This window comes from Anoplophora glabripennis, unplaced genomic scaffold (assembly GCF_000390285.2).
Source record: "Anoplophora glabripennis isolate ALB-LARVAE unplaced genomic scaffold, Agla_2.0 scaffold55, whole genome shotgun sequence".
NCBI lineage: Eukaryota > Metazoa > Arthropoda > Insecta > Coleoptera > Cerambycidae > Anoplophora > Anoplophora glabripennis.
In genome coordinates this window covers 142,475-169,686 of record NW_019416774.1, presented here as the reverse complement: position 1 = coordinate 169,686, position 27,212 = coordinate 142,475, and the positions used below count along the sequence as shown (strand labels likewise).

At 34.4% G+C, this 27,212-nt stretch overlaps 2 protein-coding genes across 2 annotated transcripts; one reads left to right on the top strand and one right to left on the bottom strand.

Annotated features, from left to right (window-relative positions):
* Nucleotides 1–5,606: 5,606 nt before the first annotated feature.
* Nucleotides 5,607–8,659, bottom strand: LOC108906043 (beta-1,4-galactosyltransferase 1). Its single transcript, XM_018709183.1, has 6 exons — nucleotides 8,653–8,659; nucleotides 8,222–8,443; nucleotides 7,505–7,841; nucleotides 6,717–6,842; nucleotides 6,564–6,653; nucleotides 5,607–5,830 (listed from the first exon to the last, which is right to left on the bottom strand). The coding sequence occupies exons 1-6, from the start codon at nucleotides 8,657–8,659 to the stop codon at nucleotides 5,707–5,709; spliced, it is 906 nt and encodes a 301-aa protein (XP_018564699.1). The 3' UTR covers nucleotides 5,607–5,706.
* Nucleotides 8,653–25,227, top strand: LOC108906066 (protein transport protein Sec24C). The gene is made up of 12 exons (XM_018709215.2): nucleotides 8,653–8,740; nucleotides 9,795–10,286; nucleotides 10,440–11,452; nucleotides 12,456–12,620; nucleotides 13,350–13,560; nucleotides 13,618–13,937; nucleotides 14,000–14,206; nucleotides 16,518–16,805; nucleotides 16,859–17,027; nucleotides 20,177–20,782; nucleotides 20,847–21,040; nucleotides 24,720–25,227. The coding sequence occupies exons 2-12, from the start codon at nucleotides 9,806–9,808 to the stop codon at nucleotides 24,858–24,860; spliced, it is 3,795 nt and encodes a 1,264-aa protein (XP_018564731.1). The 5' UTR covers nucleotides 8,653–8,740; nucleotides 9,795–9,805; the 3' UTR covers nucleotides 24,861–25,227.
* The last annotated feature ends 1,985 nt before the right edge of the window (nucleotides 25,228–27,212 follow it).

Genomic DNA, 27,212 nt, shown 5'->3' with positions numbered 1-27,212 from the left:
AAGATAGATACTCTGGTACAGATAAATTTAGTCAAAGAAAAGGGAAAAAATATGTACACATATTTAATTAGCTAAATTCTTTATTACAACATATCAGATGGGTGTACAATTACTTCAAGGGTGTTTTCTGCCATTTAAAAAATAAAGGTACTGATAAGTATTTAATTTATTAATAAACTCCACAGTAATTACTAGAGCCATTGCAAAGGGGTCCAGCAATTAAATAAACGTAATACTTATTTATAACAATATCATAAATAGGTCTACAGTTGATCACCGTTATGAAAGAATACTGCATTATGAAGGCTGCAAATGTAAAATTATTATTATTTTTTTACTCACGTTAAAACTACAAACTACACAGAGACCAACAGAAACAACAATACTTGATAACAATCTTTACATTTATTCCTAATTCCATCACCTGTCTAAGGATTATATCTACTATTTTATTTACATAGTAGATTTCGAAAAGGTCATCTATGAATATTATATGTAGGTACTGTTTGCACATCACACACGGAATAGTTAAATTTTAATGAGTATTGATATTGTCATTTAAAATGAACGAAGCATCAACATCGATATAAAGAATTATATATTTCCTATAAAGTATCAAATGAAAATAAAATCTTTGGTTTTGATATATTCCTTATCTGAAGGTTAAAAAAATATTTCAGTTCTAGATTGCGATAAAATTTCATCATATTTTTTAATTGTCTGAGTATTTATTATCAGTTGCATAGGTTTAGCCTGAAAGCTAAATGAAAATACAATATATTCGATAAGACCTAATAGTGTATTGTGCTCATTTGTTAAAAACACTCAGATAATGAAAATACATTTCGGAAACAATTCAAAGAAATACGTTTGTTTTTAATGTTGATATTTAAAGTGCGATGATTTTTCGGGTTGTTGGTCTATGTACCTGACAGTTACAGACTTACATTGCACTTCCTTAGACTTACCTAGGAACCTTTGACCTGTCCTTATCGTTCTCGGGGTAGGTTCTGTGGGGACGGACCTGCTATCAAAGCCTTTATGCTTGCTCTGATGTTCAATTTGGTTCTTGTTGGTTTTAAGATCGCTACGGACGGAGATAATGAGACGTTTCGTAGTAGCCTCTATAACTGATGAATGCTTCCAAATGTTTCATCGTTCTTCACTGTCGGCATCTTCAGAGGTGTTTTTCCAAAAGCTTTGCCCTGACTGCTAGTTAAAGTTAAGTGCATGGTAAGTATGTAACTGGCAGTAACCAGGGCCATAAACCATGGCATTCTATATAACTAAATGTTCGTAAAGCGGATTGTTAAATCTATTTATCCCACCGGGAATCTTTATGATCGATATCTGGAAAATTACTTATTTGAAAAATTAAAAATTTTGGCAACTTATCAAAGTCAATGGGGTAAACACAATTAAAATATTTTCAAGGTCATAGCACTTCTCGTTATAGCGGAAGTCGACGCCATCTTCGTTATTTTAAATGGAACACCCTATATATTTTTGCATTTTGGGATTCTACTTGAAATTTTAAGGTCACTTTGTATGACAAACCTAGTTCCTAAAATTTATAGATTTTGAGACATTGACATTTTTATGAAAAATTTGACAGATGCAAGGTTGTACGGGATCCTTTGTATTTTATTCCAGCAATTAGATATCAATTTGAGATTCGGTATGTGAGTAGAACACGTATGGAACAACCTTACACAATATTCATAAATTAGAAAATATGATACTGAGTGTTTAATTTTCAACTATACATTTTGATAACTTCAAAGAGTTATAACTTAGTTAACTTAAATGGAACACTCTGTATTTTTTTGGCCTATCTTGTGCAGAAATTGTGCAGATTTCAGGTGATGTAGGCAATTTTTCAAATAAATAATTTTCCAGATATCAATTGTGGCAATTCCTGGTGGGATACACTCTATATCAAGTACATATTGCATTGGTGGTGAAGTAGATTATTCCACATTAAACTAATAAGAATGTAATAAGATCTTACATTGAATGTACAAGATATATCGGCTAAGATTAGACCCCATTGCCCATCTCTAGGTGGACATAACACATTTTAAATTAGTAATTCAAAAAAATATTTTGTTTTTACGAGGGTTGCCTTTTATGTTTCGGGATTTGGCAACCCTAGTGTTGCAATCTGGCAACTTACAGCTCTATCGTAAAGTTGGACATTTTTGAGGTTATACGTACTCAGAACGTTTTGACATACGAGCGCTATTTGTGTTGTTTACAGTAACTTAAAAGATTCATGTCGGCCCAAAAATGGAATTAAATCGTGAACATTTTCGTGCGATTATTTTTTACAACTTTCGACGTGGATTAACTCAGCAACAGTGCATGGATGAACTTAATTCAATTTTTGGCGATGAAGCTCCATCAAGGACCAGTGTTTATCGATGGTATGGTGAATTCAATCGTGGTCGTAGTTCACTCCAAGACGAATTTCGTGAAGGTCGTCCAGAATCAGTTGTTGTTCCGAAAACCATTGATGCTGCGCGCGAACTGATATTGCAAGATCGTCATGTGACCTATCGTGAGATTTAGACAACCTTAGGCATTAGTGGGACCAGCATACATTCAATATTGCATAAACATTTGACTGTCAAAAAAATTTGTTCGCGTTGGATCCCACACAATTTGTCAATCGCTCAAAAAAAGGCTCATGTCGATTGGTCGAAAGAAATGCTCAAAAAATACGATTGCGGTGCTTCGAAACACGTCTATGACATCGTGACAGGTGATGAATCGTGGACTTACGCGTATGAGCCCGAAAGTAAACAGCAGTCGACTGTATGGGTGTTTCAAGATGAGCCAAATCCAACAAAAGTTGTTCGCGCACGAAGCACTTCCAAGCAAATGGTCGCCTGTTTTTTCGGAAAAACTGGACATGTCGCAACCGTACCACTAGAACAACGCAGAACAGTTAATTCTGAGTGGTACACAACCATTTGTTTGCCAGTTGTCTTCCAAGAAATCAGGAAAACCAACCGCCGAAGACGGATCACTCTTCACCACGACAATGCGAGCTCTCACACATCGGCTCAAACAACTGCATTTTTGAGCACCCAAAACATCGATTTGATGAGTCATCCGCCGTATAGTCCTGACTTGGCACCGAATGACTTCATTTTATTCCCGTACGTAAAAAACAAACTGAGAGGTCAACGTTTTTCGACACCTGAAGAAGCGGTTGCTGCATTCAGAATGCATGTTTTGGAGATACCTCAATCAGAGTGGCAAAAGTGCTTCGACAATTGGTTCAAACGCATGCAAAAGTGTATAGATCTTCATGGGGAATATTTTGAAAAACAATAAAGTGATTTTCGATGATTAATATTTGTTTTTGTTCTCTAATCCCGAAATATAAAAGGCAACCCTCGTATATATTCAGAAATTATAATTAGAGACTGAACAATTTCTGGGTCGATTGCCACCTTGTAAGTTTAAATGATGTTTTGAGATATAGTTCCAGAGTGTTTTTTTTCTGAAGAGAGCTTATGTTTCTCGAAATGCTGAGAAGTCTAAACTAGAATTGTTCAACTATTGACATGGAAGTTTGCATCAACCCACTAATTAGGAATTTAAAGAACTTATACATTTGAATACTTAAAAAAAAACTGAATTATTATCTAATGTAGGAAAAATATGATGAAAATGTCACCGAAATGTAATCATACTCGGGGTTACAGTAACTCAACTAGTTTGGTAAAATTAAAATATCACAAACATTTATCTAAATCAATCAGTATATTAAGTACTTCTTTGAAGCTGAGATTCTAATACATAATTTTTTTGCCTCTGAAATTTTCCCAAGTAATATTTAAAATAAATTGTTAGATTAAATATGAGCCACATTTCAAAAGGGCCAATATCAGTTATAAAAAAGAACAAATGAGAAAATAAAAATGTAGTAGTTCCAAATACATTCATAGTCACCATTTCGTTGCAAACGATTTTGTTGTAGTGCTGGGATTGCAGCCATTTTTGCATTAAGGTTTTCAATTTCAGGTTCCCTGAATGATTGAGACACAAGCCAGTTCTAAGAGGTAGGAAAAGATTATAGTCACTCGTTCTCTTTCATAATAACGCACATATACGCACGGTTGACAGCACAGCCAATATGGTCAAATATTTCAATGGAAGATTTTTGATCACACACTCTATAATTAAGATCTCGTGCTCAAAGAGTATTATATCTTCCTACACCTGAAAAACTATATCAGAGAACTGAAGAGTCCACAATATCAGTAAAAAAAACTGGCCGGCATCTCAGATGGCAAAGTTTATTTAATGATATCAAAAGTGTTGGGAAGAAAATGACAAATGTCTAGGAAAATAACATACCAGGCATATCTACAAAGTAACAGTACTGAGATTCTGATGTTCTGTGGTTTTTGTTTTCAACAAAGCTCTGCATTCAAAGCCAAGGTATTGGGAGCAGAACGTGTGTTCATTTGTCTCAGTGAGTTGAGGACTGTTGTTGTAGTGGCGTGTTGAAATGAGTGCCACTATTCCAAATTCCGCCAGCTGCGCGATGAGCTTAATCTGGTTTCTTCTTGTAAAGGCCATTCTAGATTTTTAACGAAATCAAAACTGTTTATGGGAATGGTGTGATGAATCATACTAATTGTACAAATCGTGTCGCGAGTATAAAACTGACGGTACAAATGTTTATGGTGAATAAAGGAGTAGGCGTCACACAATTGTGATTGATGAGATGGTAAACAAGATCGAAGAAAAGCTTCATGGCGACCGTCAATTGACTTTGGACGAGATGACGTAGTGTTTCCACAAATCTCCACATCTCTCCTGCATGAATATTAACAAAGGGAGTGTGCTTGTTGCGTAACAATGCGCATCCCTACACAGCAACTCTTGGGTTCATTCGGTTGGCACATTATCAACCACCCCACTCACAGCCCTGACCTGGCCCCTTCTGATTTTCATCTTTCATCTTCCCTTAAGGTATTTACAGGTGGAAAAAGGCTTTCTACTGACAATGAAGTCGACAGTGCTGTGAAACAATGGGATTGAAAGGCGCAGGAGATTATTTTGACGAAGGTATCAGAAGTTCATACCTCAGCTCACAAAGTGCATTAAGGTTGAAGGCGATTACGTCGAAAAATAGTGTTCGATGTAGCTTTCCGAACACGTAAATTTTTCATAAGTATACTGCGGTTTCGATACTTAAAAAAATTGAGTACTATTTGTGGATATACCTCGTAACTATGAATGTGTTTGGAATCATTAATATATATTTCTAAATTTTCCCATGCATGCAATTTATAGGATGCATTGTGATTATTTTGAGGCAGAATCTGATTAGATCAATATATTTTACTTCGTTAGAAAATTCTATTTCTTCAAAAATAATTTAATTCATCTTTAATCACAAGAGTATTAGCAGAATTAATTAATTAAACTAATATTAAATATAAATGCAGGAAATTGAATAATATGATACTCATCAGTGATGGACTTGAAATCGTATAACAATCATATGATGGTAAGTTTTTGAGAAATAATTTCCTGGTTTATAAATATATTATAAATAAATAACAGAAAAATGATAAATTTATAACAAAAATAAAAACAATTTGAAATTTAAACAGCAGTTATAAAAAAATAATTTTTACAATTTAATCTCAACGATGAATTGAAATATCAAGAGTGAATCCATTATGAAACAATCAAATGAGTATACAGTCCTTCGAGTTTAATTGTGTACCGATGAGGCAAGGAATTCAGTCCATCCAAGTTAGACTTATCCACAGCTTCCTCCAAAAGTTTAAATCTATTATCACTGAAAAGAAAAACAAATATCACACTGTCGAGTTTTATATTCCTTATAAAATGTTAACAAGACACAAGACAAAGTTATACAAACTAGGAGGTATGCATAACTGTAATCAGAAACTGTAATAACTTTGACCTTACATACCCAAACACTTAGAATAGAAGTTTGCAATCACCGGTATAGTTATTATATTAGAAACTAAGCAACATCTTTCATTTTAGAATGTAACTGATGCAGAAGATGCATTAGAAGTTTTCAAAGTTATGATAATAAAATATAATTAACAGAAATTGAACTTTAGGAAAATTGATGAGTAAATAGATGAAATTTTATATGAAAAGAATAAATATTGGCTTCAAACATGGTGCAAAGTTAAGTATTGTGACAACATTCTTAAGAATTTTATCAAACTGCACATAACTTCAATTTTCTATAAAAAATATACTATATGATCCGCAAAGCTGCTGATAAACACTAACACTGTATAAACATCAAATGGAAAGTTTAGTAAACACTTAATATGAAACACACTGTACAGATTACAGGACGAATAATTGTTAAAAAGCAAAAGGCACAAATCCCAATAAAGTACACGCCCAGTTCGCTTGTGATTAAGAAATTAATAACTTACAATTAGTTTCACACAATTTCCACTTATCGCCAGAACCTTATGTTGTTAATCTAATAAAAAATATTATTAACATGCATTATTTTGTTAATTTGCTACTATAAGACTTACTTAGCATTCTCTTTCTTATGTCTGAGCATTGTATATCTGCTTACTTCAGGAGAAAATCTGTAAGGTGTAAGCCCATTTGTTGCCAAACGTCTAAAACGTATATAGAGTAATTACAGGAATAAGGAAATCACATGAAAGTGTCCAATACGGTACCTGTAAAAATCGTCATCCTCACCACCCCATCCATAAAATATATTTGACATTCCATTAATTTTTTCATATTGCTGAGATAAAATTGAGACTGCGCCTCCAAAAAGACTCAAATATGGGAGATTGTATCTGTAATTTTTATTAGCAAAATCACATTCTCAGCAAAACGTTTATTTCTTTCAGATATATTGATTGAAAGTAATACTTCCTCTCAAAATCCCTTATAATAGTGAGAAGTTTAAAGTAACTTGTGCAATAACTGTTAAATAAATCGATAACCGTAATGAAATTGTCAGTGGATATCAAAATCATTAATAAGCTACCTAAAAAATGCAAAGCAACTAAATCGCTTGGTAATTTTAGGTTGACCATCTTCGTAGCACATTCCTAATATTATATGTGAATGATTTAAGAAATTACCTAAATCTTTGTTATAATTAATATTATTCAACTTCATTGTATTATTTTATTATTATTGTATAAGATAGCATATCCACTTCTAACAACAAGATTAAGTCGAGATATCCGTCTATATTTACAAAAATTAAGCCTATTAAAAACAATGAGTTTTATTTTCTGCTTCTTAAAAATAAATATTTTTCGAGATACCAGAAATTAAATACATATAGTCTTGATAACAATAGAGTTAAGCAAATATATAAAAATAAATAATTTGGGACTAAGCATAGCTTTTTATGGAACAATAAAAAGGAACTTGGACCATTTGAACATGAAACGATATTATTTGATCTACAAATAGCAATAATGTATCAAAAACTCAAGAAACTTACCTGAACGTATCTAGACTACTCGACATATGTCTAGGAGATTTTGCACAACCATAAATATTCCCAGTATTCAAAGGTAGTAAATCAACATCGTGCAAGATTAGGCAATCATAATTCAGTTTTATGGCTAACTTTGCCCCATAATTCAACATTTTCGCTCTATTGAATGGTAAGGTGTCATTCTGATCTACTATGAATATTCTATAATGGATATGCTGATTTTGAAGGAAATGATGCATATAATTTAGAAAAATATGAAGTTGTTCAGTTCTATTTCTGTAAGGGACAATTAAAGCAGTCTTAATTAATGCCACACAATCTTTGGGTTGAAATTCACCTCCTGAAACAAAATACATGCTTTTGTCAGGCTCTGATACACCTTTCATGCTCTAAACAGTATATAATAGAAGAAGATCCGCAACTCTCTTTTGGTGAGATTTAGGTAATCAGTTTCTAATAAACGGAAAATAAATAATTTATAAAACAATCACATTTTGCGTAAAATGATAAACTATAATCTACTCTTTTATAGTCACCGAATTAATTTTAAATAAAAATTTATAACAAAATATTCTCAATTTAAGGCAATATAAGTTCGTTTTTGTGGAGCAGTTAAAAACAGGAATGTTGTGAACATATTTGAATACAAAAAAAAGGCAGTGCCTTAAAAAAAGCCTACTTACAATAATATAATCACTTAAAAAATATTAAAAAATTTACCTGATAAAGGTCGCTTAAAAGGTTTATAGTCTGTAATTGTATTAACTTCAACATCAATATTATTTAAAATAATATCTTGGTAAGTGCAACTTTTGAGGTTAAAATAATTCTTGGCTGGTTCTTGGATCTTAATTTCATTATATATGTCTTCTTTATTTATATAATTGTAATGACTTGCATGACGTGTTGGAAAAAATATATCAACAAATATTATTATTACACCAATGGTTAATAAACAATTTTTTAACATTCTCAACCAACATTATTTTGATTTTTTGCGAATTCTGTGACGACATCTGACATTTGACCACTTGATATTGGGGAATTACAATTACCACAACATAAATATAACGCAAAAATTACTATAGAACTGTCAATTTTCTAGTGAGATTGACGTGGAAGTAACTAGATCATGCGCAATTTAACCTTACGTGGCATACTTGCAAGTTGTAAGACGTAAAGTGAAGTGATGCCCTTTTTGTATTAAAATTGTTAATTTTTGTTATTAAATTCTTCAATGTAAGTACTATAAGACTGCAGTTACATTTATTACTTTAAATCGCTTATCAGCATTTATCTCTTAACTACTAAAGAAATATTTTAATCTCGTTTAAATACACGAGCCTTTTTTAAGTTCTAACTCAAAATATGGTCAAATATTTGACAAATTAGGTATATAACATACGTGAGGGGTTACATTGAATTTAATATTTATTATTTTACAAATTTCGTGTAACCGTCTAACTACAAGTATACTTTTTGTAATTTTTAAATGGTTATAAATCCATATCTGCCCTTAACATTAATGTTAAGGGCAAATAATATTAATTATTTTGAGTACTTCCAACAACATTAACTTTAAAAGTATAAATAAAATGGACTTAGCATTTCAATAAGTATATGTCCATTATGTTTGTTAAATATGCACTACAAATGTCAGAATTATAAATACCTACTTATCACATTCTTGTTTACATATGGTAAACTAATTTTAACTTTTTTATGTTGTAAATTCATTTAATTAAATTTAGTTTATATTGTTGCAATGGTTTTGAAAAGAAATTATTTTAAAAATGAAATGAAAATATTGCATAGGTACATTTTACTTTAATTTTTATAATACCCAAATTTAAAAGTTTTAAACCGTTATGTAGGTACTAATTACATTATAGATTCTACCTAGTGTAGTCAATCAAATTTATTATTAATTATCAATGTACTTAGCATCTATTCAAGTGGAGACGTGCGACATTGTTAAAAATCTTGATATTAATTTATTTAATAACAAACAGTTAGGCATGTATTATGATAAATTGTAAGACAACAACAGCTGAATTGAGAGAAATTATATTAGTGTATAACATTATATAAAAATCATTTGAACTGTTACTGTAAAATGTTAAAAAATCAATGAGTATTTTATTTTTGTTATTTAATTAATATTATGCTAAAAATACAAAATATTAGAACTTTCATTTACCTATAAGATAAAATAAATCTCAGCAGAAGATTAAATATTTTTTACAATTGTAATATATTTTTTTATGTAGTCTGTATAATACCTGTATTATAGTGTATGGTAAAATGAATTCACAATTCTTGCCACCTCAACAATTTGGGGGTCCTCAACAGAATTTTCCACCCAACCAATTATCACCGCTGTCTGGAGCAGTGTTCCAAAGTGTACCACTTGGATCTAAACCAGTTCAATTACAAGGTGGACCACCCCAGAATATACTGCCACCTTCTCACATTCCGCCAAGTAGCACGCCAGAAGGAAATCTCTCTCATCTCGGAAACATCCCACCTCTCGGATCAAATACTCAAATCCCAACAGGACAGTTTCCACCTAATGTAGGACCTCCAACTAGTGGCGGTGGTAGACTACCAATTCCACCAAATCAGTTGCCACGTTCACAAGATCAGAGGAACACTAATACTCCTCAAACAAATCCATTTCACCCTCCCACTTCTATAGGACAGAATCTAACGCCCTCTAATCAACAGAATGGGCAACCTCCATATTCAAATTCCCCACAGCAGTTTCAGAATGGACCTTCGACAGGTAATAAGATATCATTAAAAATTAATATCTACTTCATTTGTTACATATGTAGATTTTTTTAATGTAGTATTTCTGAATTTAAAAAATGGTATATGCTGCGCCTAGTTCTAAGTATGATAGGGTGGTTCATTAGGTTTTTTTCTTCATATTTAGGTCCTACTCTGAATCAAGAAAATAAACCACCAATGGTGGGACTTACGCAAGCCAATAATCAATATCAAAATGTGCCGCCACCTAGAGTAGGCTCAAATCCGCCGAGTCAGTTCCCTCAGCCAAACAATCAAGGCCAATTTGGCGGTCCACCGACTGGTCCAAATGCACCTCCCAATCAATATAGTCAACCCCCTCTTCAAGGCCCACCAACAGGACAAAACTTTTATTCATCACAGCCTCCTGTTGGGGGTCCTCCAAAACCAGGCCAACCCATGCAAGCCCCACTAGGACAAACTCAAAGGCCAAATCAGCCACCAATACTGGGTCATCAGTCAGCACCAAGTCAGTTCCCACCTGGTCAGCCTTCACTGTCGGGCCAACTACCATTACCGGGACAATCGCCAATGCAAAGTCAACAGCCTATGCCTGGCCAACCACCAATGTTAGGTCAACCACCAATGCCGGGCCAACCGCCAGTACCTGGTCAGCCATTAATGAACCAACCTCCACAGTTTAACGGTACAAATCAGATGCGAGGAGGTCCAAGACAATATCCCGCAGGGGGTATGAAGGATAATGGTCCACACATGCCGCCACCAATTCCTGGCCAACCGCCAGTTCCCGGGCAACCGTCGATGATAGGTCAACCACCATTACCAGGTCAACCCCCTATACCTGGGCAGCCGCAAATGGGTCAGCCTCCGCAATTTAATGGTACAAATCAACTGGTTAATCAAATGCAAGGCATGAATGTGGGCGGGCCGAGACAGTATCCGCCGGGAGCCAAAGACAATGGTCCCCATATGCCTCCACCAATTATTCAACCGGGTTATGGACCTGGGCAGCAAATTAGGGGACCCCAAGGACCTGGTTATCCGCCTATGCCCGGACAGGGGGTTATACCCGGGCAGGGACCTGTGCCTAGCGGACCGGGTGGTTATCCCCAACCTAATTATCAGCAACAACAGCAACAGCAGAATCGTAGATTAGATCCTGATCAAATGCCGAGTCCGGTAAGTTATTATTTGAAATCGTATGTTTATGAAATCTTTTCTGAATTATCGTGTGGAAACATTTTATTTCTATAACTTTCTTTCATATTGTTTGTGTTAATGTTTTCCTACGTACCATAGGAGGGCTCTGTAGCAAATAGCCAACCGGCCAATACATTTTTATAGATTTTATTAAACAGTCTGTTTAAATATGAATTAATGCACAAATAACAGACTTTCCTCCATTCTAACGCAGATTTTCTATAAAATGGAGTGAGTTTGAAACTCAAATCCCTTTGTGCTGTAAAGAAATTTTTAATTTGCCGTAAGCGACATCGTAAATTACAGATTTCTTTACAACAAAAAGTAATTTGAGTTTGAAACTAAGTCCATCTTATAGAAAATCTGCTTTAAAATGGGGGAAAGTCTGTTATTTGTGCATTAATTCATATTTAGACAAACTGTGTAATAAAATCTATAAAATTCACTCAAAATTCCCCTCAAATAATTGCACATGCACAAAAGAATCATTCTTTTTAACAGAGTATGATTATTTCGAAGGGCTGGAGATGATGGAGCCATCAGAAATGCTCCGTCACGTGAGGATCCTAACCTCAACAAATATCTCAGAATCACTGGCAATCTCAATTTTTTGTTAAAATTGTTAATATTTTGAAATTACACAACACATCTGTTTTTTTATTGCAGCATATTTTTCTCTAAAATGCCTCTTTCTGGAGTTACATCCATTTTGAACCAATTTTGAGCATTAAAATGCATATAACTTCCTTAAAAAACAAAATGTTAATACTGATGCCACAAAGAAGCATTCCTACCTTTTCTTTACATTAAATTTACATGTTTTCTTAAATACCTCAGATGTCTTTACATTTTTTGATGTGCAACTTTTTTATTTGAACTACCCCATATCATTCACGGTTTTTGTTATCCCTACAATAAACTTTATTTTGAACATGATGTAAGATCAAAATTTTGGCCACGATTAATTTAAACCGTTTTGTAGATCCAAGTGACACAAGATGACCAGCAAAACAGATCAGGTGTCTTTGTTACTAATCAAAAGGGTCTTGTTCCGCCGTTGGTAACTACCAAATTTGTTGTACAAGACCAAGGAAATGCCAGCCCTCGCTATATACGATCTACGATGTATAATGTACCCATTTCACAAGTAAGTACGCCCATTATAAACTCATTAAATAAGACATTTTTTGAGTAAGAGAATGCATTTTCTTGAAAATTGAAACGGCGGTAGATTTACCAAAAATTGAAATATTCCGAAAGACTATTTTTCAAACACTATTTTTTGACTTAATCGTCTTCAACCTCAATGCACCTTGTGAGGTCTCGAGCCCATTGTTTCACTGCACTGTATCCCCCTCGTCGGTAGAAAATGTTTTTCTGCCTATAAACACCTTCAGAGAAGAGAAAAGATGAAAATCAGTAGGTGCCAGGTGAGCACCGAATGAATCCTAGAGTTGCTTTGAGGCTTTGAGTGTGTGGGGAAATTCATTGTAATGCAAAAATCACACTTCCTTTGTTGCGACGGTTGCCATGAAACATTTCTTCGATCTTGTTTGCCGCCCACTTGTTTGTTCATCCTAAACATTCGTTCCACCAGCTTTATACTCACAACACCACTTGTATCCAAAATAATGGCACTAATTTCAACATACCACTACAACAACAGTTCTCAACTGACTGCGACAAATGAGTTCTGCTCCCAACAACCACAGAGCATCAAAGTCTCCGTACTCTTACTTTGTGAATAAGCCTCTTACATGGACAATATATGAATTACCGTTAAAAACTACAACATAATTGTTGGGGCCACTCTCCTTGATTTTTTTTTAATGCAACGCTACTCATCCTGTACGTTACACAAGTGTAATGATTTCAGGACATTATTAAACAAACCGCAGTTCCATTCAGCTTAGTAATTAGTCCGATGACGAGGACTATTGACGGAGAGTATCCTCCGCCGATCGTAAATTTTGGAGAATTAGGACCCATCCGTTGTATAAGATGTAAAGCTTATATGTGCCCTTACATGCAATTTATTGATTCGGGAAGGAGGTTCCAATGTCTCTTTTGCAGAGTTACCACCGACGGTAAGTAAACAAAAATTAGGTAATACTTGATGCAAACACCCCGTTCCCGTTTTACAGTTCCAGCGGAGTACTTCCAGCACTTGGACCACACGGGTCAAAGGATGGATCGTTACGAACGTCCCGAATTGGTGTTGGGCACCTACGAATTCGTGGCCACGGCGGATTACTGCCGGAACAACACGCTGCCTAAACCGCCGGCGGTAGTCTTCGTGATCGACGTGTCTTACAACAACGTTAAGTCTGGTTTAGTCAACCTGCTCTGTTCCCAAATGAAAGAGATTATACAAAATTTACCGGTGGACCAGGGGCAGGAGAAAAGCAATATGAGAGTCGGCTTCATCACCTACAACAGCTCCGTGCATTTTTATAACATCAAAGTAAGTTTTAAATGACTATATCGTCGAATTGGCGTTACAAGAAAAGTGTTGTTTTGTTTTAGGGGACTTTGGCTGCGCCCCAGATGATGGTAGTCGGGGACGTACAAGAAATGTTTATGCCGCTCTTGGACGGGTTTCTTTGTACTCCGGAGGAATCTGGACCGGTTATCGACGCTCTTATGGAACAGATACCAGCAATGTTCGGAGATACGAGGGAAACTGAAACAGTATTGTTGCCGGCTATTCAGGCCGGACTGGAAGCCTTAAAGGTATGTTTTAAGCTTCGGAATTGTTTTTGCGGTCATGGTAAAGTGTGTAAAAATTAATAAACTTATAATCTTTTTAGTAATAGAAATATCGTGAGAGTTTGAGCCCTTAATATTAGTTTTAAGAGGTCTATAATCGCTAGTTTGGATTTTTTATTCCTGATCCCATTTTTTGCGTCAAAACTGCCAAACCATCAACGTAAAAAAATTTATCGACATACTCGTATATTTTTGAAGGAAACTGAATGCCCCACAAAAAAGGTCTGATTGAAAATTTTCAGGAGACGAGTAGTTTCCATGTAATCAAGCCTTGAAAATTGATATGTTTTTTTGATTTGCCTTTTTAACTTTGGAATTTTATAAATAACGAACAAATTAATATCTGAAAAAGAACAATACAGATTTTCAAAGGAAATTTAATGCTCTAAAAAAAAATCTATTAACGTTTTTGCATAAATTTACTCCTTCAGAAGTTGTTCACGATTGCAGTTGAAATAAAAATTAAATTTTTGTTTTTTCGTTTTGGACCCAATTTTTTTTCACTGTTTTCTGGAACAACGACCTATTTTAAATGACCCTCACGAAATTCGTTAGTGTGCCTACCACAGCCACGATTGAATTCCATATACCACCGGTACATAATGGTTTTTGCCGGTGGTTCATCGCCAAAAGTCGAGTTAAGTTCATCCAAATACCGTTATTGAGATAATCCATATCGAACGTTGTAAAAAATAATCGCAATAATCGCAAATGTTTACGTCTTTATTCCATTTTTGGCTGAGATGAATTTTTTAAATCACCGTAAACAAGACAAATAGCGCATGTACGTTGAAACGTTCTCAGTAAATATACTGACAAAAAGTCGAACTTTACGATAGTGATCTTGTTAGATGGAAGTTCCAGGATCGTACATTCCCGAAATATAAAAAGTTAAAAAGCAACCCCCGTATGTAAATGAAATTATTTTCCGAAATTATTATTATTTTTTTTTTGACTTCATTGTACACTCAATATATTTTCATCCTGTAGTATCAACTTGAGTAATAAATAACGGAAATATTCTCAGTATGCACAGAAAAAAATTTAAAAACGCTGTTATTTTTTTTATCAAATATGGCAAAAAATCAAAATAGAAACAAGAAAAAGAAAGCACCGACTGTTCTACATTAAGGGGCTACACCACTGCAACGGCCTAAAAAAGTGTGTTTTTGACAACTTTTTTTTTAATAGAAGGAAAGGTAATAGAAAAAACCTGTTTAAGTATGTTATTAGGCATGTATTAAGTGTACAGATAATTTTTTTCTTTAAAAAATATTTCAAAATGGCGGCACTGGAGCCATACTCCTGAGTCGTGTTGCTGTCGAGGCGTCCCACGGCACGCACTAAAACTATTGCAAAAAAAGGTGGAACAAAAAAAAATTGCTCTTAATCTACATGAGTATAGCTAGCGAAACACATATGGGATTGTAAGAATATTGTTTTTTGTAAAATTGGCTCGTGTTTGAAGTAAAACGTTAAATTTTTGACAAGAAAAGGGCAGTTATTTGTTTCTAACAATTGTTTAAATTAACTTATCAATATGTGGTTACAATTTCAAAAGGCCATATTGAAAATTGTTGGAGTTTCGAGAAAAACACGTTTAAAGTTTTAATATGAGTTTTAGACATGAACGTGCACTGACGCTACACAAACGTACTTTTGTTTGAACATTTTGCTTGAATTGTACACGCATACTCCCTAACGACATCTATGAGTGTATTAGAGAAGTTATAAATCAATAGGTAAGAAGGTACGCAGTACCTTCCGAGCGAGTATGTTCATAGCGGAGGTAACCATATGAGAGACGCCCGACACGCTTCAGAAAAAGCGAAAATTAAAAAAAAATTTCATGTATTAAACCTTTTGCCTCATATTCTAGAACATGGGTCGGCAAGTAATATTAGGTGGGGTCCGGACACTTTTCAAAATTTTTAACGAGGTCCAGAAAAAAAAATTCATATTTCTTACTAATTTTTTTTTATTATAAGAACTCAAATCTGTTACACAGTTTTTAAATTACTAAAAAAAATGATAAGGATAGCACTCAAACGTAAAAAACGTACTTTAAAAAAATTTTTGGCGGTCCAGTAGTTGCCGACCTCTGTTCTAGAAGGTTCACAAGCTACCTTTTAAGCAAAAAAAAAACAACAATTTTTTGAAAATTCTACAGTGGTGTAACCCCTTAAAACTAGTCTGTCACTTTAAGTGTTACCATAAGTTAGATGGAGGCAGACTCTCTAAGAAGCAAGTATAAAATATATTTTTTGTAACGCAGGCGTCGGAATGCAACGGAAAGCTAATGGTGTTCCACTCCACACTGCCGACAGCGGAAGCGCCTGGAAAATTGAAAAACAGGGACGATCGTAAGCTGCTCGGTACAGAGAAAGAAAGGACCATTCTAACTCCTCAGACGCAAGCTTACAACCAGTTGGGTCAGGACTGCGTAGCAGTGGGCTGTTCGGTGGACTTATTTATTTTCAACAATGCGTACATAGATCTCGCAAGTATAGGCCAGGTGGCCAGGTTGACTGGCGGTGAAATATTCAAGTACACGTACTTCCAAGTATGTCTTTCTCACGGATCGCGGCGTTTCCTTTAAAAGATTTCGTTTTTTAGGCTGACATAGACGGCGAGAGGCTGATAAATGACGTTATAACGGATATAAGCAGACCGATAGCGTTCGACGCTATCATGAGGGTGAGGACCTCGACCGGCGTCAGGCCGACTGACTTTTATGGACATTTCTACATGTCTAATACCACTGACATGGAATTGGCATCTATTGGTGAGTTTTAATGATCATTCTTTCATTAACAAAGTTGAAAATTTAAACTGTATTGAGCCAAAAATAGTTGACAGGCACGAACAAAATCTTTATCTTTCCATGTAACATAACCTCAAATATGTCGAAAACTCGCGATTTTAGCAGTTTTAGGTTAGGATATCTCTAAAACCAGAAGACCTCAGATTCGAATTCAGCGAACCAAAATCCTCTGGGAAAATACAAGGTTAAATTACAATGTTCAGGTTTTTGCAGTGTTAATAGTAACTAAAAGCGTTGTCAGTAAATATTTCGATTGTTTTCACAGACATCTACGTCAACGAGCAATTGAAAAGTTATAAACGGCTGCAGTTCACTCATTTTTCAAAATAACAATACCGAATATTATATTGTTGGAAAGCATAAAAGACATTTTTTTCTAGCTCATAGCTAACTATGGTTTACGTTTAAAAAACTTGAAGTTTATCATATAACTTGAAAACAAAAGTGTACACGAACATTTTGATCGCACTGTCTTATTAACACTGCAAAAACCTGAAACTTTGTAATTTAAAATTTTTTGTAAAATAAATACCAAACGCAGCTACACGCATCTGAAAGAATTGGTCGAATTTGTCGAATTTAAACTTTTTAGTATATCTGCTACTTTCCCAGACCCCTACACTAAACATCGAAAAATCTCACCCTGTATATTTGTGTTGTTGGGTTAAAATTGTTAAAATCTTGTCAGCCTGTGATTATTTATTTATTTTATTAGCAAAAAAAAAGATTTTAGAAAAAAAATAAAGAATAATTTTTTTTTTTATATGAATTCAGTAAGAAATTGCTAAAGCCTGGTCTTTGAGTAAAAAGCGGAAATATTCAATGGAAAAAAACAGGTAAAAATACACGAAATTATTAATTTTTTTACAAATTAAAAAAATTTGAAGCTGGAACTTTAAGTGAGGGTTTGAAAATTTACAGTGAGCAAAATTCGCAATATTTTTAATTATTATTTTTTTAATAGTTTAGAACATTTTTCGTTTGCCTCTTATATTGGTGCTGTAAACCGAAGTCTTTGAGCCTGTCTAATTTTAAAGTAACAAGTATAATTAGTGTAAGAGAAGAGTCACGTAATTACATAAAAAAAAACTAATTACAATGCACATTACTAATTTCGGTAAAATTAAAACAATAAGATCAAAATCTCATTAAAATACAATTTTATGTTTTGCTGGTAATTTTTCACGACATTTTATTTAACCAATCAGGGAACACATTTTCTCGACCCAACAGTTTGTCATTATTCATTGTAAACGATTGTAATATTGATGACAGTTGGTTGCTTAAGCTCGGTGGATACGTGACTTGTATTCATTTAGGAAGGCTTTGCATTAAAGAAGACACCAACTAATTGTCTCTGTGTTCGTGACCATGTCTTGAATTCCCTTCACTGTTCTCTTTGGTTAAGATTTAAATTTTGGCATTTCTTGAAATGAGAAATGAGTTCAAGTATTTCTGTTTTTTCATGGAAATTTTTTTCCGTCTGTGATGGACAGGTTAAATATTTGAGATATTGTATAGATATAAAGTTGGCTTGATGTCAGATTTTCATTATTCTTGTAAGGGATGAGGTCTTCACCAATTTTTTTGGTTGCCTTGCAACAGTTCAGAAAATGGATATATGCGAGGAGTGGTCCACATATATTGTCATATATTTTGTTGGCAATAACTACTGTTACCTCTTTATTTTTGTATGTTAGCAAACTGAAGAGTTCTGCTCTGAATATAATTTTTCTTTTAACTAATTTGACATGGTCATTGACGTTTAACTTATTGTCTGAGCGTATTCCAAGATATTTGATGATTTGAAACATGTTGATTACCTATCGAAATAATTGGAGAAATGTTTGACATTGACAAATGATTGAAAATAATAAATTGAGACTGATTTATCAAAATCTCCTACAGTTTTGTATAGTTTTTCATGGATCATTGGAACAATGAAGTTTTTTCTTTGTCCAATTTGGTTGTTTGCAAACTGAAGACTAGCTTTGTAAGTAAAACTTATGTAAAGATGAACTTCATAATCAGTGTTTTTAATTACACTCCCAAGGCACACTGTCGAGACCTGGTGCTGAGTTTTTTGTTTGTTTAATATTCCAAAATAATCATCTTTCTCATTTTATTTTTAGGAAAGGTTTTTCAAATTCTCTTTTAGTGCTGTACAATAAATCCAAAATATGATTATGTCTTGATAGATTCAGGGCGACTGAAATGGATAAAAAAATGAATAATAAATAAGCAAATCAATATTTTGTTTAATAACCAGGTTCAAAATAATTTCTTCATTTGAACATTTTCAGTTTGAATTTTGTGAAATAGTTGGCATCTGTTGGTTACATTTTTCCAATTTTCTTATTCGCTCTCTCAAAGATTTTTAGTGGGATCCATGTCTGGGTATTAAACCGGCTGCATTAAAATTTGTACATTATTCTCAGGAAATCGTTGTTTTGAGATTTTGACTGTGTTTATCAGAAACTTTTCACTTCAACTTCACATTTTCATGATATGTAGATTTGCAAAATTATCTAGATTTTCATTAAAACTTCTTTTCAATGAAAAAATGAAATGTTAAAAACAACAAATGACATATGTTTTCTTTAAATATTGGATAGACGTAACAAGAATCCCCACTTACGGAGGGATAGGGATCAATGTCGTCACGATATCGTATCTTGATTCCAGAATCTAGAAAGATGTTCTCATTCTTCCATTTTGATATTATTTTGGGGAATTCCAATGAAACATGTTAAACTAAAAATAGTTGTTATGTTCTGAGACGAAAAAGCCTCGTCAGCAGACTCATCAGTAAAAATACAAATTTAGTAACTTGGCAAAATGTTACTTTAAGATGTCATGTTTGACCCTCTGTAACATGACACTTTCAATCCAAAAGTGAGTTCATATAACTGCATTTTATGGCGAGGTCGACAGAAAAGTAATAATGCTATTTATTAACCTTACTTTATACATGTTCTATGTTTTCATAAAATTTTATATAAAATGTAACTTACAGAAACGATTCTATCGATTAGATATAGATTATTGAATTAATTAAATAAAAAAACAGTCATTTCTTCCAATCCTGCAACTGCTTATTACCGTTTTAGATTGCGATAAGGCAGTCGCCGTTGAAATAAAATATGACGACAAACTATCGGAAGAGGAAGGTGTGTACATCCAAGTAGCCCTACTGTACACGTCCTGTTCCGGCCAAAGGAGGCTACGGATAATAAACCTCTCCCTGAAAACGTGCTCGCAAATGGCGGACCTTTACCGCAGCTGCGACCTCGATACCATAATAAACTTCATCAGCAAACAGGCCGTCTACAAGCTCCTGGATAACAATCCCAAGGCCGTCAAAGACAACATCGTGAATAGGGCAGCTCAGATCTTGGCCACTTACAGGAAGAACTGTGCAAGCCCTAGTAGCGCCGGACAGTTGATCCTTCCCGAATGCATGAAACTGCTTCCGCTTTACGTCAACTGTCTATTGAAGAGCGATGCCATATCCGGAGGTTCAGATATGACCATAGACGACAGGTCGTTTGTCATGCAAGTGGTCATGATAATGGACGTCCCGACCTCTGTGAATTTCTTCTATCCTAGACTCATTCCCCTCCACGACTTGGATGTTTCGCAGGAACCCGTCGAGCTCCCGTCCTCGATTCGCTGCACCATTGAGAAAATGAACGAGCAGGGAGTGTACATCTTGGGTGAGCGTGGAAATTTTAACGCAGAGACAAATAAAATTTTGTAACGCGTTACTTCTTTTTTTAGAGAATGGTATCCACATGTTCCTCTGGTTCGGTTTAGGGGTCAACCCGGAGTTCACTCAGAAAGTATTTGGCGCTCCGTCCGCCATTCAAGTCGATTTGGAACGGAACGGGTTGCCGGAGTTAGACAATCCTCTGTCGATAGCTGTTAGGTCCATAATTGATTCTATAAGGATACAAAGGCATAGGTGTATGAGGGTAAGTAAGATTCTTTCTTAGCACGTTCACTGCCGACGTTATTCTTGATGACTTTTTTATTTGGCGCTATAGGATGCAAATGTCTCGTATGAGCCTTTTATAATTGGTGGTATAGTTGATTTGGAGCGTGTGGGTCTTGTAATTTCTCTTTTGTTGCTGTTTTCAAGTAAACATTAACTACACAGTTCGGCTATCAAGTTTTAAAGAGCTCTGTAGCAAATAGGCAACCAGCAGTACATTTTTATGGATTTTATTACACAGTTTGTCTAAATACGAATCAATGCACAAATAACAGACTTTCCTCCATTTTAACGAAGATTTTCTATAAAATGAACTAGGTTTGAAACTCAAATAACTTCTTGGTGTAAAGAAATTTGTAATTTACTTGTTCAAATGCGGCAAATTACAAATTACTTTACAGCAAAAAGTTACTCGAGTTTCAAACTAAGTGCATTTTATAGAAAATCTGCGTTAAAATGGGGGAAAGTCTGTTATTTGTGCATTGATTCATATTTAGACAAAGTGTGTAATAAAATCTATAAAAATGTATTGCTGGTTGCCTATTTGCTATAGAGCTCTCTTAAGACTGACTTTATTGTGGTGAAGTGTGTGATGCTATCTGTATGTGGTCAACGGAACTAAGAAGTGGGAAGCCTTCCAAGCCACTGAACAAAATTTCATCAGTATACATGTATGTACCACGTTTTTGTCATGGAAATGAACATTGAACAGCGTACAGCAATCATGTTCTGTTTTAAATCCAGTAAAACAGTTACGGAAACGTATCAGCATTACAAACGGTGTACAGAAAGGAGTGTATATCAAATCCAATTGTTTTCCTGTGGTTCGGGAGGTCCCGTGATAGCTGAGACATCATACAGGACAATGAGATACTGGCCGAGACAGCATGCAAGCTTACGGGAGGACAGAGCGTTCCCGCACAAGTCAAACGAAAATGTTGAAGCTATGTGGTCTGCGCTGAAGTCTGTTCGTCAATCAATCATACATGGCTTGGCAGCATTCTGATAATTGATCGACGATCAGAATTCAGTGCAGAGCGCACAACTTCGATGTTTTGGTTTGTTTGGCTTGTGAGGAGCTGCCCGGTCCACTTATCATCGTGCATGCTGCCTCGGCCATCACAAAATCTATCACAAGAACACAGATGGACATGATACACACACTTCACCATATGCCGTTTGTAACACATTGCCGGTGGCTGTTTTACCGTCATTAAAACGGAACTTGATTGTTGTACGCTGTTCAATGTGCGTTTCCATGGCAACTATCAAAAACTCGTTTCACGCAAAACGTTATAACTTCGTGGTAGATATACGTATATTGATGAAAAGTTGTTCGGACGCTGAGAAGGCTTCCGACTATGTCGATCCGTTGCTCGCATATATAGATGGCGCCGTACAATTCGCCACAATAAAATCAGTTTTAAAACTTAACAGCTGGACTATATACTTTGTTTGTGCCAAAAATAAGTTTTTATTAACCGGCAAATTTATTGGTTCGTTTGATAAATTTTGAAGTTTTAAGAGTTACACAGGGTGTAATTTTTAATGGGGGTCATATTTATAGAGAGGCCACCTTTGACCCTTTGAACCACGATATACCGGGTGACCACGAGGTTACTACCCAGGCTCTAGCTTAGGCACGAAAAAATTTGACGATTTCAAATTTTGGGCATTTAATCTTTCTTTTTTTATTTTATTTAGGATTTTATAAATGACACATTTGACATTTTAAAGCGCTATTTTCTCGGAAACTGTCAAAAGATAGGTATAGGACATAATACATATTTTAGTGTTAGTTTCTTCAGCAGAATTGAGAACAAAAATAATATACAGGGTGTTCCATATGAAATAACAAACTTTAGGGCATTTCCGTTCAAACAGGAAGTGACTGTCAGTTGTTTTTATGATTAAATGCCCAAAATTTTAAATCGATATCTTTTTTCGTGCCTAAACTGGAGCCTGGGTAGTAATCTCGTGGTCACCTGGTATATAAAAAAGTTTCCTCTAAGCTGCGCGGGTGCGTGGCCAGGCAGTCATTTTTCAAATGTTGCACAGCCGTTTTTGTATTCTGCGTACAATGGGCTTGTTCAGCATTTTTTAAAATTCCATTTTATAAAAAAATTGCAGCTAAAAATGGTGAAAATTTAGAGGGTCAAAAAAATTTTTCAACATTTTTGCTCCCATATACTTTTGTTCCACGTAGTCAGCGAAAAAATTAGAGGGAACATTACATATAAACAGCGTGATTATGCTAGCCGCTAGAGGACCTGTGATTGACGCTACTATTTTGACCTTTTTTTCAACTAACAAAAGTGAGTTTTGGACGACTCTATAAAGTTTCCAATTTTTTATTGGAAACAGAGAATGAAAAACTGACAGTCACATTGTGAGCATACTATTTGGAAAATGGGAAAATAATTGTTCCAAATGTGACAAGATGTTACCTATGCATGCGTTTGGCTATAATACTTGGGTTGCCTTTTATATTTCGGGAATAGACAATAAAAAAAGAAATTAATCATTGTATATGGCTTTATTGTTTTTCGAAATATGCTCCATGGAGATCACTACACTTTCGCATGCGCTTGAACCAATTTTCAAAGCACTTTTTCCATTCTGATTGAGATACCTCCAGAATATGCATTTCGAATGCATCGACGGCTTCTTCAGGAGTCGAAAAATGTTAACCGCGTAATTAATTTTAGAGGTGTGGGAATAAAAAAAAGTCAGTGGGTGCCAAATCAGGACTGTACTGCGGATGACCCATCAATTAGACTGTTTCAGTTGTCAAATGTCTTGTTTGAGCCGATGTGTGAGAACTCCTGGTAGAGAATGGTTGTGTACCATTCAGAATTTAACGTCCGACGTTGCACTAATCGTAGTTACATCACCGGTTTTTTCGAAATAACAGGCGACCATTTGCCCAGAAGCGCTTCGTGTGCAAACAACTTTTGTTGGATTTGGCTTATCTTGAATGATACTGTTTACTTTCAAGCTTATACACATAGATCCATCATTCGTCACCTGTTACGATGTCATAGACACGTTTTGAAGCACCGCGATCATATTTCTTGAGCATTTATTTCAACTAATCAACACAAACCTTTTTTTGAGCGTTTGTTTGTCCAAAGCGAATAAATTTTTCTGATAGCCAAATGTTCTTGCAATATTGAATGTATGCTGGTCCCACTAATACCCAAGGATGCTTCAGTTTCACGATAAGTCACATGACGATCTTGCAGTATCAGTACACACACAACATCAATGTGTTCTGGAATAACAACCGGTTTTGGACAGCCTTCACGAAATTCCGTATACTACCGATATAGTTGTTTTTTATGATTCCTTATCCCCAAAAGTCAAATTAAGTTCATCCAAGCACCGTTATAAAAATAAAATATTCGCAGGGCAATGTTCACGACTCAACTCCATTTTTTGGCACCGAGATGAATTTTTCAAGTACCGTAAACAACACAAATAGCGCCTATATATCGAAACAATTTGAGAAAGTGTACGGATAAAAGTCGAACTTTACGGTAGGGATCTCGGTTCACAGATGGCAGCACCAGGATCGTCCATTCCTGAAATATAAAAGGCAACCCTCGCTGACTGATCTTGAATTTTGAGGAAGGTTAATTGTTGACGTTTACTTTTAGTTAACAATAGTAAGGCAAAGGGAAAAATTAGAGCCCGTGTTCAAGCATTTCCTGGTAGAGGATCGTGGAAACGACGGATCTCCCAGTTACGTAGATTTCTTATGTCATATGCACAAAGAAATACGAACCTTACTGAGCTAGCAGAAGAACAGGTATTAATCACGAGTGCGTCGGTGAAAATATGGAATTTGTACTCTAACTTTTCCATTTTATTATATGCATTATGTAAGTTATATAAATATATTTTATCAATCTATGTTACTGGTTTATATACTTAGGTTGTTATAAAACAAATTCACCCTCCGAGGAATCATTTTATTTATGATCTGCTTTACGTGAAGAAACGTTTGGAGTACAAATTTTGAAGAGTGTGAATTGGTTTTAGCCAGACGGAAATGCAATTACTATCTTTAATTATTTTGTATGTATATTTTAGTGGTGCCCTTTTTGAAACGGTAAATATAAAATTATGTAATATACAAGCGACTAATAAATAGTAATAAGTAAAGCGTTTCTGTTTATTTACGTGTTTAACACATTAATATTGTCCGAGCTGGTAGTCGTACCAACAGTTAAATAGTGTAAACATAAATCATCGTTTTGGGAACTAGAAGAATTTTTAAGGTAAGTAAAATGTCTTAAATTCTACACTAATGCAAAAAATTAAAGGGTTGAAGGAATTTACGAAGTTTTTCCGTGATTTTTGGCGGACTGTATTTAGGTGAAAAGTGGTCGCATCAGGAATAAAAAAAAAGCATTTTGAAGCTCTAAAATTCTAGTTTTTAGATCTTTCGGTCGAAAATTTTTTGGAATTACGGTTATCATGCAATTCTAAGAAATAGCACGACAAAAAATTTTGCAAATTTCCTTTTTTTTTTTGAGTCCACGGACTTGGAAATTTTTTTTTCAGCTAAGCCATTGCATGGACCAGATAACTTGTTTATTCAGCTTCAATTTCCTTTTTTTTTTAAATGTCGATGCGACCATTTTTCATCGAAATATCGGACTTTTAATGGAAAACGATCCTTTTGTCTTCAGTCTTTGATATCTTGGCGACAAATGGAAGTACAGAGAACTGGAGGGCAGTTTCGAAAACGAATAAATTTCTTATAACATGTTGCTGCAACTTTTCGAAAAAATTATTTTTTTCATCTTTTACATGAATTTAAAAAGTTTAAAGAAACATTCACAAAATTACTAATCTTAAGCTTGACTTTTACAGTTGGATATACCCAGAAGAACCTCATGAAGTTTCATCTTGATCTAGTTGATCATCTAGTCTGTTTCTTTGATTCAAAGTTTTGAAAAAAATTAGTCACATTTTTTGAGCTTAAACACTTCATAATCATGATTAAAATGTAAAAAAAAAATATTTTTGAGGTTTTCTCACATTTTTACCGCAAATAACGTAAATTGATGAAAAAAATAAAAAATAATTTTTTTTCAGAGAAGTTTTGAAAAAAACTTTTTTTAAGTCATTACAGACTGCACAAATATTAATTACAAATTTGTCTCAAAAAAACGGTATGAATCGGGGTCGAAATCTGGTTTGGGTCAGCATCGGAATTTTTTCCTAAAAAAAATGTTCAAAAATTTATCAATTTTTTAAATTTTTTCATCATTCAAAGTTATTTGCTGTAAAAATGTGAGAAAATCTCAGAGAATTTGAAAATTTTTTTTCCATTTTAATCATGATTAAGAAGTGTTTAAACTCAAAAAACGTGCCATTTTTTTCAAAAGTTTGACTGTTTGAAACAAAGAAACGATTTACTATATCGAGATGAAACTTCATGCATAGGGTTCTTCTGGGTATATTAAACTGTAAAAGTCATGCTTAACATTAGTCATTTCGTGAATATTTCTAATTTAGCCGTCAATTTTCTAAAAAACCATAAATTACCTACCCTTTTTTCCTGTTTTTAAAAATTCGTGTAAATGAAAAACATTTTTTTTCCGAAAAGTTACGGCAGCATGTTAGAAAATTTTCAGTTTTCGAAACTGCCCTTCAATTCTCTGCACGACCATTTGTCGCTGAGATATCGATGATTGAAGACAAAAGGATCCTTTTTCATTAAAGGATATCGACATAATAATAATATGAGGTCTCTGCAAAAATCATCAAATTTCCATAAAATTAAAAAAAATTCTTATTTAGGAAAATTTGGGAAAGAAATATGGTACGCTAGAAAGAAAATGTTTTGTTTTAAAATTTCTGTACGCCCCCTTCTCTCACTACTAATGTTGTGCAAGATAATTTAAATTTGCTCTATAAACTTTCCTGTCTCCGGTGTTAAAATTTAAAAAACATATTTTCTATCATATTAAAAAAAAAAGAAAAATATGCCACGGGCTGTTTGTACGAATAATTTCATTTCTGGAAAAAATATCAGACTAGTTAATAAAATAACATTAGCAAATAGGTCGAGTAAGTGATTAAGTAACGGAGTCCTACAACAATTGTTCAAAATAAAGTTCTTCTGCATCCATTGCGAC

Bases quoted from the DNA above. Each gene is read 5' to 3' on its own strand.
- LOC108906066 (XM_018709215.2), top strand. From the start codon at position 9,806: ATGAATTCACAATTCTTGCCACCTCAACAATTTGGGGGTCCTCAACAG. The intron at 13,561-13,617 runs GTAAGTAAACAA...CCCGTTTTACAG, and splicing joins TTGCAGAGTTACCACCGACG to TTCCAGCGGAGTACTTCCAG. The intron at 16,806-16,858 runs GTATGTCTTTCT...TTCGTTTTTTAG, and splicing joins TCAAGTACACGTACTTCCAA to GCTGACATAGACGGCGAGAG.
- LOC108906043 (XM_018709183.1), bottom strand. The intron at 7,842-8,221 runs GTAAATTTTTTA...ATTTTGTTTCAG, and splicing joins TTTTAAGCGACCTTTATCAG to GAGGTGAATTTCAACCCAAA. The intron at 6,843-7,504 runs GTAAGTTTCTTG...TAAAAATTACAG, and splicing joins AGTAGTCTAGATACGTTCAG to ATACAATCTCCCATATTTGA.